This window comes from Polyodon spathula, chromosome 30 (genome assembly GCF_017654505.1).
Source record: "Polyodon spathula isolate WHYD16114869_AA chromosome 30, ASM1765450v1, whole genome shotgun sequence".
Taxonomy (NCBI): domain Eukaryota; kingdom Metazoa; phylum Chordata; class Actinopteri; order Acipenseriformes; family Polyodontidae; genus Polyodon; species Polyodon spathula.
In genome coordinates this window covers 2,389,272-2,406,576 of record NC_054563.1, presented here as the reverse complement: position 1 = coordinate 2,406,576, position 17,305 = coordinate 2,389,272, and the positions used below count along the sequence as shown (strand labels likewise).

Sequence of the window (17,305 nt, the reverse complement as noted above, 5' to 3'; positions counted from 1 at the left end):
GTCTGCTTCCTTAAACCACACCGGGATCAGATCCGTGACACACAGAATCATCGATACTGTATGAGCAAGAGACACTCAAGACTTCTTTTTCAAACTCCATTCACAATTTTTGTCTTTAAAGATATTCTTGAAAATAGAGGCAGATAATAGACTTGGCCTTCTCCATTGAAATGGAAGCCTATTATACAGTAAATAGGAAATTGACATACATGCGTACCAAGCTCTCATTTGCAGCAAATATTTTACCTGCACACTGAAAAAAATTGAAATAAATAAAAAGCTAGACTCAGAGGCGTAGTTTCAGAGCCCAACATCAGAATAGATAACCGCCAGCCTCTCTCTCTGTTTCAGCAGCATATTCCCTATCTCCCTCCCAGAGATTCACTCAGGAACCCCAGGGAGGGATCACAGTCACTTCAACATGTGCCAGCTAAACAAACCTCCAGCAGCACTTGACAGAGCCACACCCATTCATCCCAACCTCAATGAATAATGGCCAGTTCTACAGCTAGTGTGAACGTATAAGACTAAGAGTGGCACCAGCACCTCATTTCATTGTAAAACGATCAGTCCTGGGAGGGCTCACACAGAGGGCCCTGAATGATAGGCATGCGTGCACACGCACTGTCAGAGGAGGCGGTGTGAAGAAACTGCCCAGTGGAAATATGAACTGAAACAGTGGGTTATCTTTTAAATGAATCATGGCAGTTTAGCTAGACCAGGGGGAGGGTGGAGGGGGGGAATCAAAGTTAATTCTTAGCCTTCTCAAGATCCACACAGCAGGGAACCTGCAAGTTGTCAAGCTAATGAAATTTTCCCTCTTTCATTAAAAAAAAAAAACCTATATATTACAGATATATAAATAAATCCTGCCTTCTTTCCCAGCTGAGATAAGATAATGTTCTTCCTCATGACTTAGATATACACTCCTACCAGTCATGAGATCACAGCACCGTCAGAGAACAAAGTCTTCATCAAGCAAAGCAGGTCTACAGGCTGTATCATTAAAATGCATAAAACACTGTTTACAAGGCCATGTAATGACAAACAGATCATGATGATGAGAATACAACTAATAAAGAGATCATTCACAGAGCTTATGCACAAGTTAAAATGTAGTAGACAGCTGGACGCCGGTGGACTGAATGTCAAATCCGTATTCAAGGTAAGGGTTCAGAAGAATATCACAGCACACAACTGTACGTGAAGCTCAGGTTAGGGGTATTTGAAATCCGTGACACTAAACGCAGTTCTTGTAAAGATGTAGCTGTGATTTGGTTGGTCCAGTGCAAGCAAAGAAATGGTTTGCAGTAAAAACTAAAAAAGTGATGCATCTCACATAGTACTTGCCTGCTTGGGACTGTAGCACTGTGCCAGTGTGTGGAAGCACACATTCTGTAGGGACCGTGGCACAGTGCCAGTGCACAGGTAGTAATCAATGCCAGAACCATATCCATATTTTTTTTATATATATATATATATATATATATATATATATATATATATATATATATATATATATATATATATATATATATACACACACACACACACACACTCATACAGCTATATATATATATATATATATATATATATATATATATATATATATATATATATATATATATATATATATATATATATATATATATATATATATATATATATATATATATATATATATATATATATATATATATATATATATATATATATATATATATATATATATATATATATTATATACATATATATACACACACACACACACACATACAGCTATATATATATATATATATATATATATATATATATATATATATATATATATGTGTGTGTGTGTGTGTGTGTGTGCTTTTCAAAAGAACATTAAGTGAACGAAATCACTTTAAAATAATTTTCCATCTCAAGTCTAGTTTCATTGGGATTGTAAACATGCCTTGAGGACATGACTTCTTTATAATTGGGTATCAATACTTATTCTATTACAGGTTTGTATACGGTAGAAATAAATGGATGAGAAGGCAATGAAAGCCTAGCGATCACCCGCCACGACACTTACACTGTAATACTTTTTTATGTGACGTCTGATGTCCAGAATTAGTTTGTTGCTCATCTGAACTCCGTAATTTATCAGTGCAGCTTCACAGTTTGTATTACTGCAGCGCATCAAGCTGGGTTCAATCACTTTTCCCTGGAAATGAAAGAAGAAAAAGAAAAAGCCATTTAACTACAGACACACACTCAGGCCCATTGTATCCACGCACAACAAAACAGCAGATTGATACCTTAATCTCTTTGTGTTCAGGCTCGGGAGACGTGGAACATTCGAAGCCTGCTTCTCAATTGGAACTTTCTAACCCAGTGTCTGTCTGAACTGTTTCTACCTGCAATTTCAGCCTCCCAATTTTCTTTAAAAGAAACTTTACAAATAGAAACGAAATTGTGTTTTCTGTTTGGCAAATCCACCACCAGGCTGCCTCATAGACTGGCTTCAGAGGTAAAAACGTGAAATAGATCATAAAAAAAAAAAAAAAGAGAGAAAAACACAGGAAGCAAGGACAGGAGTCCAGCTTCTTCTCAAGATCCTGGGTTCAGAAACTAAACAGGTTTTGTGGTCAGAGTCCTGCACGGACAGTAGCAAATAAAACCCGAAATTGTTAGATTTCAGATTTGTTTAAGAAACACCTAGCTCAAGTTTTCTAGTCTCCAGACACACACAGCTTCCACTGCTGCTCTATAATACAGGGATGGAAGCCTCCTATTGCATAGCAGTTGTCTTTGGGTGGCTCACTCCTACAGGCGTTTGCAAACTCCCAAATGTAATCAAGTTTTTTTTTTAAATGTACGGCTGGTTTCATAGACCCCGTCTGCATCTAATCTTGGACTACCTTAGCTAAAGCAACATTATGTAATCCAAAGGTCTGTGAAACCAGCCGGAAGTGCACAAACTTAAAAAGGGTACAAAACCAAACTAAACCAAAAAACAAAACCACCACACCCCAAACAGACTATTACAGCACCAAACCAAACCCTGCAATTCACCAAATGTTTCTTTCTCCCACCTCAAATCCCAGGAGGAAGAGTTTCTAATCTGTGTTGAAGAGCCAGCCCATCTGCAGTGTGTCAGGGGCTTGTGCAATTAGCTCTATTTTATTACAGCTCTAATGAAGCAAGAGTCAAGGCTGAGCGGAGCAATGCCGACGCGAGACCCCCTCTCCCCTCCTCCTCTCTGACACCTTTCCAACAAACTGTTTTGACTCAAACATTCCAGACATCTGCTGTTTACCCAAATTAACTGGGGACAATTACTTTTAATTTTGATAAGGACTGATCTGCTTTATCAGTCAAGGTTCCTTGGGAATTCTCCGTTTTTTTATTAATTTGCTAATGGCTTATATGCACACGATCATTCCAGATCAAGGCCAGCCGTGAATATTTGGCAATGCCGGCTGCACTCATCAGAAGGACAACATTCCAGATAAATCACTGGGGGAGGCTTACAAAAAAGGAGGACAGCCCAGGAATCGGGAGATTAACTTTAGGATATATTTCATAGCGCCGTTTTTATTGCTCGAAAAACATCTTGTAGCTTTTAATTAGAATGCTGATATGCTTCAATAAAAGATTCCAAGATATTACGGAACACAAGAACAACATTGAAAAAAATAAAAAATAAATTCCAACCTGCAAAGTTTCAACAAAGTTTTGCGTAATGTTTGAAGTTAACGGATCAAAGATACTGAGAGAGAGAGAGAGGAGAGCGAGAGCGAGAGAGAGAGAGGAGAGAGGAGAGAGGAGAGAGAGAGGAGAGATTGCTCTTACAAGCTCTCTGGATAGTTTGGCCAGGACAGTGCAGCTGGGTAACTGTTATTGACCAGGTTTATATTATGATGCCCGCTCGCTCACTTGCTTGCTTTCTTTTTGTGTAACCATCAACGAAACATTTCTGCAGATGTGCCCTTTATTGATGAACCATTTCTGCAAATGTGCCCTTTATTGAACCGGGACTTCACTGTTTAAATAAAGGTTACATTTGAGGCATTTTGTTTACTTGATGGTTCCAGCCACAATTTAAACATTGCTGAGCTGTACTAAGAATATTAGTTTAATTTTCTAAATCACAATCTGATCCAATTTTACAAACTACTAGTGTAATAATTAAAAAAAAAAAAAAAAAAAAAAAAGAAACAGAATCTAAGGCAACCAAAAACACCTTAAAAAGGGTACATGCAATAACTTCTTCTGTATCAGGATGACAACAATAAGCTTTTCCGTGCCCTGTTCTGGCTGAGAGCTGCTGCCTCTCTCACCGAGCCATCGAAGACGCTGTCGTAGATATTCTCTGTGGCGCACCGCGGGCAGGGGAACTTGAACCTCTCGCAGTCACGGTACTTCTCCTCGTCAGTCAGCTGCGCCGGCGCCCCCAGCAGGGCATCGCTCTCCTCGTCCCGGTGATACTGCTGCTGAGAGCGGAACTGAGACGGGTCCAGACCTGAGACAGAGACACAGGACACGTCAACGGCTTCTCTGCATCGGGGGCACACTCCCAGCACAGACATTTAGGCTCTATTAATATACTAGGCAACACTGGGCAACTTCTCAAGCAACTACATGGGAGGGACATTTTGAATCCTTTAAGGTACAAGGGACTTGAGTCTCACAAATAAAAATGATGCTAACTTTCTTATGTTTGCAATAAGGTGCACGAAACATGGTGTCAAGCTTACTAGTTGGATCTGGTCATCCAAATTGTCAGTTTCCTTGTGATTCTGGAGTCTCAATGTCGACCATTACCAGGAAAATGAGCCTGGACACAGCCGTCTGTTTATCAAATGTACATGGACGGTTTATATAGCGAGAGCAATAAACACATGCATAAAAACCAATGAGAGTTCTCTTTCGGATAGGCATAGTTTTCTCTAGCAAGTCCAACAGGAGCAAACAAATCGAACCTCGCCTGCATTTCTTCCCATAGATTTTATATCTGCCAGTTCATTTTTATCATTCGAATGTACTTGTTGTGTCACTCGCTGAAATTCTTTCAGTGCATTTCTTTTTGTTTTATTTGGTTCAGGTTTTGGATCTGAATGCTTCTTAATATGGTGTAACCTCAATAAAGCGGAAATGCAGTAGGCTACTTTACATTTTCCGTTTTTAGAACACTGCAGAACAAACTGCTTCAGTGGCCGATTTTCCAAAATGCCAACCTGCACCACAAACTGAATATGTCGACCCAAACTGAACAATAGGCAAACCGATGCATGTCGTAATTCCCCGGTCACAGACATCAACGTTTCACTGATGCTTGCTCAGGTCCCCAGGCTTTAGCACTGTTCAGTGTTGTGATGTGCTTCTTTTACAGATTGCAGATGTTCCCTTTCAAATCCAAGCTTGTCCTTCTACTCACTGCGTTAACTCTTCAGGTACCCTCCTGACCCGATAGCACAGGTCCAGCTGTCAGAAGTGCAGAGAACACCTTCTGCTGTAGCTAATTAGAAGCAGCTAATTAAACCCCCTGCTAACAATAGTAAGCGTGTGGGAAGAGATGAGGCACGGCAAACATCATGCAGACAGGTTTGAAGCCTGTAACCTCCTGGCTTGGCTGGCTCCACCACTTCACAGACAGGGCATCACCACCAACTGAAACCTGAACTCGCCTGCAGCTGCAGACAGGATAACACAGGGACTGTTTGGAGAACAATACCCCAGGGCCAGCTCTCTCTCTCCCTGCGACGCTGCACACAAAACCTGAAGACGTGCACACCGCTCTGCTACTCAGCCAACTCCGCTATCACTTAGCAGTGTTGACAAAGCACGAGGGGGGCTGCCTTAATTATTTTAACACTTACAAAAACGTAGTTAACAGTCTCCTTTCAGCCAGGCTTTTATCTCACAGAAGAACAAAAGAAGACAGCTCCCTGCTTAACTTGGCAACAGAGCTGCTTATTTTAAATTATACTAGCTTACATTAAAAGAGCAAGGGGATTCCGAAAAACACAGCGTTACACGTCCCCACGTGTTGCTACAATAACGTACCTGGAATTTCTCTTTTCACTGGTAACATCCTAGTTTTATACACTTTAAAGTCGGTTTCAAAGCATTTTCCAAAATGGTCGCTCTAGTGCACTGGGGTTTGAGATCTGTCCTCTAAATCATAGTAAGTGCTCTGGCTTTTCTGTTCTGTACCACACCATTGATCATTACTGTTGTGTTACCTGTTTGACAATGTGGGCAATAATCCTTACACTATCACTGCACTACAGCTGACGTTTTTAGCTGTATAACCGACTTTAAAGTTATAAGTGTAAAAAGTTGTCAGGGTGTTAATGAAAAAAATGACAGGTACATTAAACAGTTTTAGCAACACGTGGGGACGTGTAACACTATATTTTTCGGAAGCCCCCTACTTTAAGTTAGGTATTTCCAGACATCTTTACCTAAAATAACACTAGATAGTCTAAGATTAGTGCCAATCAAGGTCTGTGAAACCAGCCTACAGTGTTAGTAAGATTAATTTTTTATGCTATGCTCTTTTTTTCAGTGTTGCATGAAAAACCTTCAACTGTGTTGCCTTAATGGACCTTTTTTTTGTGTAAAACAAAATAAAATAGGGGCACAAGGTGAAAGATGAAATGGAAACAGTACAAAGGTGTGCAGGGGTGCAGGGGTGCAAGGCTGCAGGGCTGCACAGCAAACGGATCCAGACACAGACGCATTGCGCAAGGGGAGTTAGGATATGTTAACATTTCTTAAAAGACCAATGAAACACATTTTTATGTTTAACCTTTTAAAGCTACAACATACTGGGAACGTTCGAAACCATACAGAAAAAGCCGTCATAAGGACGAGCCTTCAACCGTCACTGCAATTTGCATCTGCTTATAAGACTGCATGCATACAACATTTAGATTGTATGGGAAAAGAAGACTGACGAAATTGCGTAAATGAAATAAACTGGCCGACACTGTACACTCCCTACGCCCCGGGCACCTGGATTTGACCTGCATATTTTGTACAATGTACAACATCCCTATTCCACACAGACCCTGCATCGACCCAACAGGTCACTGTGTAAACTGCCTGCGACACCCTCGCCATGCAGCAGCCTGCAAGGCCTGTCAGAGTCAGGGACACGGTAAACAGTTACAACACACTGAAACAATCCAAGGGTTTATAGAAGATACATAAACGTGATGCCACCACACAATACCCACACAAAGGCTACGGCAGACCAAGGTTCCCAAGTGGAGGGCTGTGCATTTTATTCATTTTCAGTCCACTCGGATGATAACACCATCAAGTGCTGCCACCTAGAGACAAACTTATTTGTTTGGAGGCTCCTTGTCGAGCGTGGCAGCTCTCCAGTGTTAACAGTATTCATCGATGAATATTGAAGGACTAGGCAAACCTTAATAATACTACATACAACCATTTTAACACAGTAAATACGGAAAGGTTTTAAAATGGATTCATTAGGGCATCCACTACAGACACTGGTCTTTCTGGAATATACTGTACTGAATTCTACAAAACCAGGGTTACCATGTGACTCCTCTAACACTAGGACAGTTCAAGCTTTTTAAAGCACACCCCCCAATGCATTCTGGTAAGTGCAGTCCTGCTGTGAAAGGTACCGAAGACTGGTGAAACGTACTGGAATGCATTGCAATGCAAGTTGAAAAGCCTGAACTGTCCTAAGGTACATGGTGTCATATGCATAACCAATTACTAACTGTACTGTTATTAAAAGTACCATCAGAGTCATTTAAGGCACACATGAAAATAGCCTCAGGGAAGAAACTGGGCAAGAACGGTCAACCCCATTGGGAATGCCAGTTCTGTTTTCAGAGCAGGGCCTGCGAGCTACTCTAGCCTGGCTCTCTTCTTTCTGTACCTGCCCCAGTGGACGTGTTGACTTCTTGACACTATTAGCAAAGCTGCAGCCTCACAGGCTCGATGGAACCTTGTTTTGAAAACACTGGCTAATTGGATGAAAGAATTTCAAAATATTGGCCTGTCACTCATTTGAAAAAGTTTCAAATCAGAGCGGTCGCTGCGAGGGGCCGGGGATTCCAGCACTGATGGACATTTGAACAGCTGAGTATCATAAAGCTGTATATAAAGACACACACACACACACACACACAGAAGGGGACACGGGACTCACCCAGCCACGTAGCGATGAGGACGGCATCGATGCCCTCAATGGGCTCACAGATTCGGGACACCACGGGATGGACCTGCTGGGACAGGTAGTAGTGCGTGTCGATGCTCAGGCCCTCCTGCTTCTGGAGCTGCTCCAGGGCGTAGGCTCTCTGACTCGCACTCAGATTGGAGCCGTCCTGCAGGCACACAACCACAGCACCATCACTGAGGGGACTCTCCTGCACTGGACCTCCACCCATCACATGCATTCACCAGGGAGTGTAAGAAAACCTTTGGAATTGACATGTCATTACCTCATATCGAGGAGAGGAAATCACAGCAACTCACATGTCAATGCATGCAGGAACTGTTTTGCTTTTATTAGGTCTGCAGATACAGTCACAATATAAAGAAAATTTTAATAAAACTTAAAGGATCTTCTTGGTCCAGTAAAGATTGAACAAATATCTATGTGAATCTATGAACCACGACTGAGAACTTGTACAGTACCCTTCTAACCCTCTTGCTCCTGCGTAACCAGGGTGAGGTGTAAAGCAGTTATTATCAAGCATAAGGTCTGTATAGAATTCAGTAGCCTTTTCTCCCCCGCAGCCAGTCTCGTTTCCAGAGCACTGACGAATAGCATCTCAGGTATGAAGCATGAAGACTTCCTTACCTGACAGATGACGTATGAAATGGTATCCCCGGCTTTCACCTTGTGACCCCCCTGTGAGTTTATCCACAGGGCCACGTGCACGTGGGGCAGGCTCTTCTTATCAGGGTAATCCTGAGGGTCCTTCGTCAAGGCCTAGAGGGTCACACAAAGAAAAACACGACATTAAAGGTTTGACCCACCTAGAAACTGGCAGTTCAGCTGCTTTTCTACTGCGCAGCAGGCAGGCCCCGGAGCAATCAGGCTGACCTTGTTGATTTCAAACATGTGGAGGGGAGTGCTGCCGTTCACAACGCTCTCTCCGATCTCCATCAGCCTCTTTTGGATGTTCTCCACGATCGTGTCTCGGGGCTGATCTGAAAGGATCTGAGCAATGACATAGCTGCAAGGGTGGAGGGGTGAAGAGGGGAAACAGAGTTAGCAACATCCTCATGATCCCACGCCAGATCATCGGCTTAGTACTTCCAACATGCAAATACTATCTTAAAAAAAAAACACATTTTAGCACACGCTTCGTGATCTTAACTGGAGACACTCCATCTCCCAGAACCAAATAAAATATACCACGCATGATCCCACACCCACTAAAATAAATACAGGCAGGGTACAAATGAGGACTGCTGTTCAGATGTGACTGTGCTGTTCCTTTAAATTCTGTTTCCTATATGCCTGTTATGAAAATGTGCAAACGTTGCTTTTCATTTTGTTTGTTAAATCAGGTACCATTTATTTGTTGCTGTACATGTTATACAATCAGATTCGTTTTCTTGACAGTTACATGTCCAGTCTCCTCTAGTTTATGTACACTACACATGTAAGTATTAGTCCAGTGAATGATGCATGTGCAGTTATACCAATGTTCAATAAGTCACTGATGTACGGTACAAGTCAAGCTCTACAAGCATGAATGCAGATGAGCCTGGCTCTTTTGCACTGTAGTCAAGATGCTCTTTTTCTGTGTGAGCGTGGCTCTGGTTCATGCCCAGCCTTCATCCCGTTACATATGACAGTACAAAACTGTGAAGGCGCTCCAACAAGAGCTGTGTCTTTGACAGCAGTGCATCTGTTCCATTGCGCGACCCAGCACCAGAACACTTACTTTCCACCCTCCTTGGCGAGGTCGCACCAATCTCTCCGGACAATATCCAGCCCCTTCAGCTCCTGCTTGGTGGTGTACTTGCCGTCCCCCGTGGGCTCCACAGTCAGGGCTGCGTACTTCTTTTTCTTGAGCAGCAACAGAGACTTGAAGACCCCATCCACGTCGATCTCCAAGAGCTTGTACAGCTTATTCACTTCACTCTTAACCTGGACAGCGGTTACATTGAAAGTCAAAATGCGTTGTGCGAATATAAAGAGACCTCGTCTTGTACTCAGGAACAGCTCTTAAAGTGTTTGTTTTTTTACTTCAGATTTCTCTCATGTGTTCTGTGCACAGGATGACATCTGTACACAAGATACAATGGACTAGAATTGTGATGAAATCCTTAACTGGGGATCAGTTGATTTCTCTCATACATGACTTGAAACACAACAAAGCAAATCACAAGTCTCCTCATTATCCACGACTGTTACAGATAAGATTTACTGGAAATAAACACATCTGGGATTTAACACGGCTTTTACACACATATGGTTATACTACACATCAGTTTACGATGGTTTGCCATGTTTAATATGCTTTACCTTGCCTCTCTGGGCTTTACTATGCTTTTACCATGAGAAACACTTATAAGGATAGAAGCTCTTTTAGGACAGTTGCCATGCAAGTGTTAAGAAATCCTGTCTGTAAGGACCTGTTAAATACGGTGTAAAGTCGTTCCCTTATTCTAGGCTCGTGGTGCATGTTGTGAATGTGATTGATTTATAAATCATGCCATTATTTCCTGTCTCTGCTTAATGTATTTTGCTCAGCTGCTGACTCGGATTAATGAAGCAATTGAGTGCAGAAAGCTTCCCTGTGCAATGGCTTATTTCAAATTAGCATGAAATTCAGTGCGACTTGCAAACAAACTTTCATGGCAGGCTTGTCAGAGTGTCAGTAATGACAGTGATAAATGTTTGATATTAAGGTGGTTTTGGAAACCATTAGAGACGTAACCCACTGGGTGCATGTGGGACATGCAATCCAAATACTTAAGCGCGCGCGCACACACACACACACACAGCTATGGCAACTGGGAGGCAAGCCAGTATGGCTTTAGCCTTTAAGACAGCTGGAACACAAGTTTACCTTTTTACCTGCAGCAAAGCAATGTTGCAAAAGCATTAAAAAACCTAACCCAAAGGGAACCACTTTTCTGAACCTGGATGCTGTTCTGTAGGTCTGCAGATTTGATTTCATTACAGCATTGTATTTGTATGTTATCCTGAATGTGATAAGCAGAGGTGCAGTTACTATCAGAGGAAACAGCCTACCAGCTATCAAATTCTACTGGGTATTTAACGCTAAAAAAAAAATTAAAAAGGCAAGGTTTTCAAAGCTATTTGTTTAAAATTACGTGCCCCTTGAAGAAATGCCAGGAGTTGTTTTTTTGGTTTGGCAAGACCACCGTTGCATAGCGGTTTGATCCATTCCTGGTTTTACTAGGATCCAATAAGACACACCTGAACTTGTTACCTATACACACTGTGGCTAAATCAAGCCTGTAGTAAAACCTGGAACGGGTGAGGCTGCTATGCAATTAGAACCTTGTTTATATCCCTGCAGAGTGCTGCTCTGCTCCATCGTGACGCTGTCAGTGTCTGGTGAGGTTAAGTGGAGCGCGCTGCTAACCCACACTGTAATCAACTGCAGGGTTCTTCAATACACGCCATCCAGGAAGCAGAGGAAACAGGACTCCTGCACCAAGCACTGAACTTAACAGAGGGGGTCCAGCGCAGTCAGAAGATAATCTCTTACAAACACCCAGTAGAAAAGAGATGTGTTTGACACTGTAGCCCAGCATGCAGATCAGAGAGCTTGTAGAAGCGTTACCTTGTTCCCCAGTTTAAAGACCTCCTCCAGATTAGCACTGTTAGTATTGATCATGATGGAATCGGTGTCTCCGTATATGACTTCCAGATTCATCTAAAAACAAGGGAAGGGCAAGGAAAAGGAAAGCACAACACTGTAAATATCCACTCACAATCAAGCAGGGAAGTGAAAATCAGGTCTCCATTGTGGAATGCTCTGCCGCCTTCTGTCAGGGAATCTGGGGCTCTTACTGTTTTCAAATCTAGACTGAAAATGTATTTTTACAAAATAGCTTTTTAATCTTATTTTTCCTATTTTACAATGAAAACTGCACGCTTCTGCCTCTGTTTGTTTTATTTAACGGTTTAATTGTTCCTTTTGTGTAAGTGTGTGTGTGTGTGTGTGTGTGTGTGTGTGTGTGTGTGTGTGTGTGTGTGTGTGTGTGTGTGTGTGTGTGTGTGTGTGTGTGTGTGTGTGTGTGTGTGTGTGTGTGTGTGTGTGTGTGTGTGTGTGTGTGTGTGTGTGTGTGCGTGTGTGCGTGTGAGAAACACTTTGAGATCCTTCTGATGAATGATGCACCAGAAATGTAAATTGTATTGTATTGTATTGTATTGTAAGATCATCCAGTCTGTTTAAGTGGAGCCACAGAGAGCGCTCTGTTTTATGCTGTCCGGAAGGGCTGGGAGATTGCTAAATCAGGTTGAAGCCATTGCTTTAAATAAAGCACACTCAGCAGCATTACCTTCTGGACCAGCTCTTTGGTGTGCATCAGGATCTGGAAGAGAAGAGGGATTTCACATTAGCATTCAAAATAAACTGCGTATTTAATATAACATCTGTATATACAGACAGGCAGGAGCTCCATTAACACTGCAAGGAGCACCTTCATGTCCACTTTACGCTTAGAGTTCTGGAGTTAGGGGGGGTCACACAGTATAATGCTAAATAACACCAACATCAACGCAGTATGAATCTGACACTTCGGTTCAGTAACAATGTGCAAAGAATACAACAGCAAACTGGTTAAAGATAGTCTGTTCCTATGCCAGCTTAATTGACAATTCAATCTGAAAAGAAAAAAGAAAGAAAGAAAAAAAAAACTGGTCAGATCACAGCTATGAGGAAACATTTAGCATCACCTAGAATTTTATATATGAACATAAATTGAGATCTTTTATGTAATCAAAGAAACTACAAAATTATATTGCAAAAGTCTACCAGAAGCCCTAAGTAGTTCATTTTAGATTTCAAAATGTCACTTTGTTTAATTTGTCAGTATATGGGAAAACTACAGACAGTGTTTAATTCGATGTTAACGTAACATTACTCAGCAGGTTTAACTCGACTTCATGAAACTAAAATCAGTTCATTCTATATAAAAGGGTGGTGCAAACCCTTTGGCCAGAGCTGTACGTCAAACGTGCTCCCCGAAGACTGCGTGGGACTGTGGGTAATCACAGAAAGCCCATTGACAGGATGCAGCGTTAAAGTCTCACAGACACAGACAGAACATCAGCTTAATGTGCCAACTGTTACAGAACAGAGGCTAGGAAGCCTGCGGTAACTCGTTAACTCTGAAACCCATCCTCTTTCACACCGACCATGCAGCAGTTAGCAATTTTAAAATGCTGCAGAAATAAGCGTCTGCAGCCCTGATAAATAAACTTTGCGGCGATTCTTTTTTTTTTTTTTCCTGCAAGCTTGAAGTACAGCTGTTAAATAATTGTTCAAACATCACAGCAGATAAAAAGAAAAAAAAGAAAGAGTTCAATTAGCAAGTCTATTCAGTAATTCAACACTTAGTGTCTCTGTGGTTTTCTTTTAAATGCAGGATAATTGGGTAAGAGGGTTACAACTGACAGAGAGAATGGAACTCAAAATTCCTACAGAAGCAGAGTCATAATAGAGGTTAATGATTCTAATCAGGAGTGGTTTTGTGAGAGGGAATCCGCCTGTCCTGCTGCCCATTATACAGAGTATCTGGGGTTTTCTCCAGCGCTGGTGCTGCAGCTGTTACAATGCAATGGGTTAGCCACAGGTGCCACAGATGGATTAGTGGAGATTTTTTTGAGGATAGAACAAAAAATACAATAAGACTCAACTCAAGCGAGCCCATGGGTCATATTAATTCAGAGGTGTTCAATTACTGGTACTCCAGGGTTATTAAGAAAGCACGTCATCTCTTCAGAGTGAAGGGCTCTGGAACCACAAGTAGAAACAAATGTTTGAAACCATGAACAACTTATCGCCACCATGCAGGAGCACACGTTCCTCCTGGTGACGTCAGCTGAAATGCTTTCAAACAATTTGATAACTGAAGATACATTGCTCCCCTCCCCCTTCTTCCAGTAAAATATGGGAGATACCCAAGTCTTACAAATATTACTTATTAAAAAGAAACTGGACTTCACTGGAGTTTTAGGCTCACGTGACAATAATATTTGCCTGCTTTAACCAATTAAGTACCAATATATACTGGGTGTATATATTTTTTAAATCATAACAATCTGTATTTATGTAATTTGATACATTACATTTAGACTTTGCAGTTAACATAATGAGAGTAAGTTACCATAACAACATAGTTAGACAGATCATTTAAATAACAAGTAGATGCGTTACAAATGCTCCAAAGAAATTACAAAGTAGCCTGTCCTCAAATGAGGACAGTGGCACTTAATGGGTTAAACAGGCCCAAACACAGAAGAATATATATACATACATATATAAAAGGATTACTGAAAAACAGACAGATGTGCAAGCCCTGACACTAGCTCACATAACAAGGCAAGCGTGTGCGTTTACACTGAGATTAAACTAAAATGAAAACAGGAACAAGAGGCCGGTGATCTGTCCTGCAATTTATTTATTTTTAACACTCCTTAACAAGGTGCATCAAGGTGAAACTTTTAACTAAAATGCCTTCTCTATCTGGAAGGAGTGCTAGGCTGTGAAGACTTCCTTTAAGCGGACAGCTTCCACATGGCTTTTAATAGCAGCACAGCTGAAGTGCCAGCTCTCATTAGCTCAGGTTTCTAACCCCGGAGGTGCCTTCCCCAAACCAGGAGAAGAGTTTCTGACCATTCCCTTGTAATCACGCAACACTGCTCCACATTGGACTTCCCATGCACACTCACCAAGCACCACACACTGCAATGACTTTCAATTACTAAAAGCAAAGTGCTCAACCTTCCTGCTCTGTCCCGGGCGGGAGACCCACAGAGCAGCTGTCCAGCTAGTCCAGTCTCCGAGCCACTCTGCCACCCGACAATTAACCAGGAGCCGCACTGAAAGCAGAATTCTAAAGTGAAAACTTTAAGAAACTAGGCCAAGCAGACAAACTTTTTAGTTAGTGCCTTCTTCAGGTGTACTGTACACTGAAGAACTTCTCTTAAATAAATGAAATGCATTGGAATAATGCATTACTTCTCGCTTCTGTTTTAACAGATCTTAAAATGGTTAAATGGCGTGTTCTGAGGGCAAGTCGAGACTAGAATGGATGGTAGTGCGATATCCACAACAGCACTGCCCTGGGCATACAAACCATACACTGGTGGAGGTGCAACACAGACTACTTCCACTAGCAGCAGACAGTCAGATGTAACAAACCCCCAAACACACTGCTACTACCCTTCAAGAGTTACTTAACGGTATTCCTATTTTTATGGTTGCCCTTCTAAGCGATCCAGGTCCGGATCTCACACAGCAGCTGGCAGGTAACCCAGCCTGAGCACAGGGAAGGAAATACAGGCACAAACAGTCAAGAAGCTGGCACCTTGGAGACCAATTTCTGTTTTTCTAAGACACACAAGAGCAGTGACTCTTTCGCTCTGCCAATGGAGAACTGCTTGAACCCGGACGCACAGCTTCCAAAAAAGTCACTCAGTCAATAAGGCTTCATAGGCTTTGCGCTTTCTTCAGTAGTACAAGCTCAGAGCTGGCCACTCCTCATTGCCCAGTCTAATTACTGTAGTACAAGCATAGTTTAACAATGACTGGCACATTTTTATCTGAACAATATTGACTGGCAACATCTGTTAAAACAAGCCACGGCATGTTAACTATTTTAATGCTCTGCTTATATTTACTTGAGAAATGTTTCAAAGTTAGTCACGCGCTCTCTTCCACCAGCCCTCTATTGTAAGTATTTGAGTTTAAACAGGTTCTATTATTTTCTGCCAATATCATTTGTCAAGGGAGTTTTGCCCAACACTAAAAAGACTAAAACAAACTGTGGAAGCACAGCCACTTAAAAACAATCAAAAATGTCAACCTAGTATGAAACTGGCAGCAAGCAAAAAGGCCAAGCAATCGTTTCCAATAGTACCACCCCTTTCTGCTTATGCACACAGTGGGGGTCATCGCAGTCATGTTTTAAACTGCATTGTAAGATGAAGCTGCAGACACAGGAATTAGAAAGAAAAACAATTGACAAATACAAACACCTGCCATAACACTGAACAGGGTGCAAGGAACTCCAAGGCCAACGCCTCTGCAGTTGCCAGACTTTAAAAGGCACTTGCTGCCACTAATTCAGTGGAGTGTTTTGGCTCCGCAACTGACATTACCCATGGGACGCGTGCCCAGGGCTGGAAGCCGCAGGGAGACAATAACCAATCAGAGCGTGTTCTTGCTGCAAACATGTGTCCTGGTGTCACATGAAGCCTGTGGTAGCGGGGGAGGGAAGTGAACAGTGGCAGGCTTGCTCCTCAGCCGCTGAAGGCAGACTAAAAGGCACCAAAGTGTGACCTCCAACCGAGAGCTGCCCCGACAGGTGGGGGACGTCACACATAAATAACTGCATTAAGCTGGGCCAGTGCAAGCCGAGACGAGCGGCACGACGTCTTGTCATCAGCAATTGACGGAGCGAACGCACTTCCAGCTCAACGCACAGGCGCTGCGAGGCACCGAGAACCAAGGCCGTCGGGCTGCTATTTTAGAAGAGGCATCATTCGCCTGTGAAACGCGAGCAGGGCTTCTGCTGCTGTTTTATGAGGTGCGAAATTGTTTGCGGAGGGCTTGGAGGAGGGGGAAAAAAAAAAAGTGCCCAGCTTATTTGGCTAATTAGTGAAGCCTCTCTATTAAGAAGCCTTAAGGGGACGGCCTAATGTGTGCACTGGCCAAGGTCATGAGAAGAGAGTGTGGTGTAGCTGTTAACACAGAGGACTGGGATCTTGTTGAAACCCACTATTCTGCACTAGCTAAAATGTATCCCACGCTCGCTATCCCCACACTTGTGATATAAAGTGTAATATTGCACTGTTATACACTAGATATGCAAATCTGCATAATAACAGCTTTATTATACATGTCCACACCCAAAAAAAAAAAAGAAGGACATTGATCTGAATTGAAGTTTGATAGCAGACTTAGAAATGTACTGTGCATCTACTGTACCTCCAGCTGCTGGAACAGGATCTGCTGCTCTACCACTGCGGCTCCCCGTTTAAGCAGCCAAGCATTGACCAACATTTATTTTTAACCGTTTAATGTTTGATTGTAGGGCGATGTTTTGTTAATCACTGTAACTG

At 42.2% G+C, this 17,305-nt stretch overlaps 2 protein-coding genes across 2 annotated transcripts in view; both read right to left on the bottom strand.

Moving 5' to 3' along the window:
• The window catches only part of LOC121302637 (DNA polymerase alpha catalytic subunit-like), a 31,938-nt gene extending 19,316 nt beyond the window's left edge, over positions 1-12,622 (bottom strand). Inside the window, exons 1-8 of the mRNA XM_041232650.1 lie at positions 12,517-12,622; positions 11,796-11,888; positions 9,921-10,126; positions 9,071-9,203; positions 8,825-8,956; positions 8,171-8,345; positions 4,314-4,495; positions 2,063-2,194 (exon numbers count right to left, since the gene is read on the bottom strand). Coding sequence (XP_041088584.1) covers positions 2,063-2,194; positions 4,314-4,495; positions 8,171-8,345; positions 8,825-8,956; positions 9,071-9,203; positions 9,921-10,126; positions 11,796-11,888; positions 12,517-12,543 — 1,080 coding nt within the window. The 5' untranslated portion in view covers positions 12,544-12,622. The remainder of the gene's footprint in view (positions 1-2,062; positions 2,195-4,313; positions 4,496-8,170; positions 8,346-8,824; positions 8,957-9,070; positions 9,204-9,920; positions 10,127-11,795; positions 11,889-12,516) is intronic.
• Positions 12,623-15,450: 2,828 nt separating this feature from the next.
• Positions 15,451-17,305, bottom strand: part of LOC121302579 (DNA polymerase alpha catalytic subunit-like) — a 4,466-nt gene continuing 2,611 nt past the window's right edge. Inside the window, exon 5 of the mRNA XM_041232581.1 lies at positions 15,451-15,500. Within this exon, the coding sequence (XP_041088515.1) occupies positions 15,451-15,500 (50 nt within the window). The remainder of the gene's footprint in view (positions 15,501-17,305) is intronic.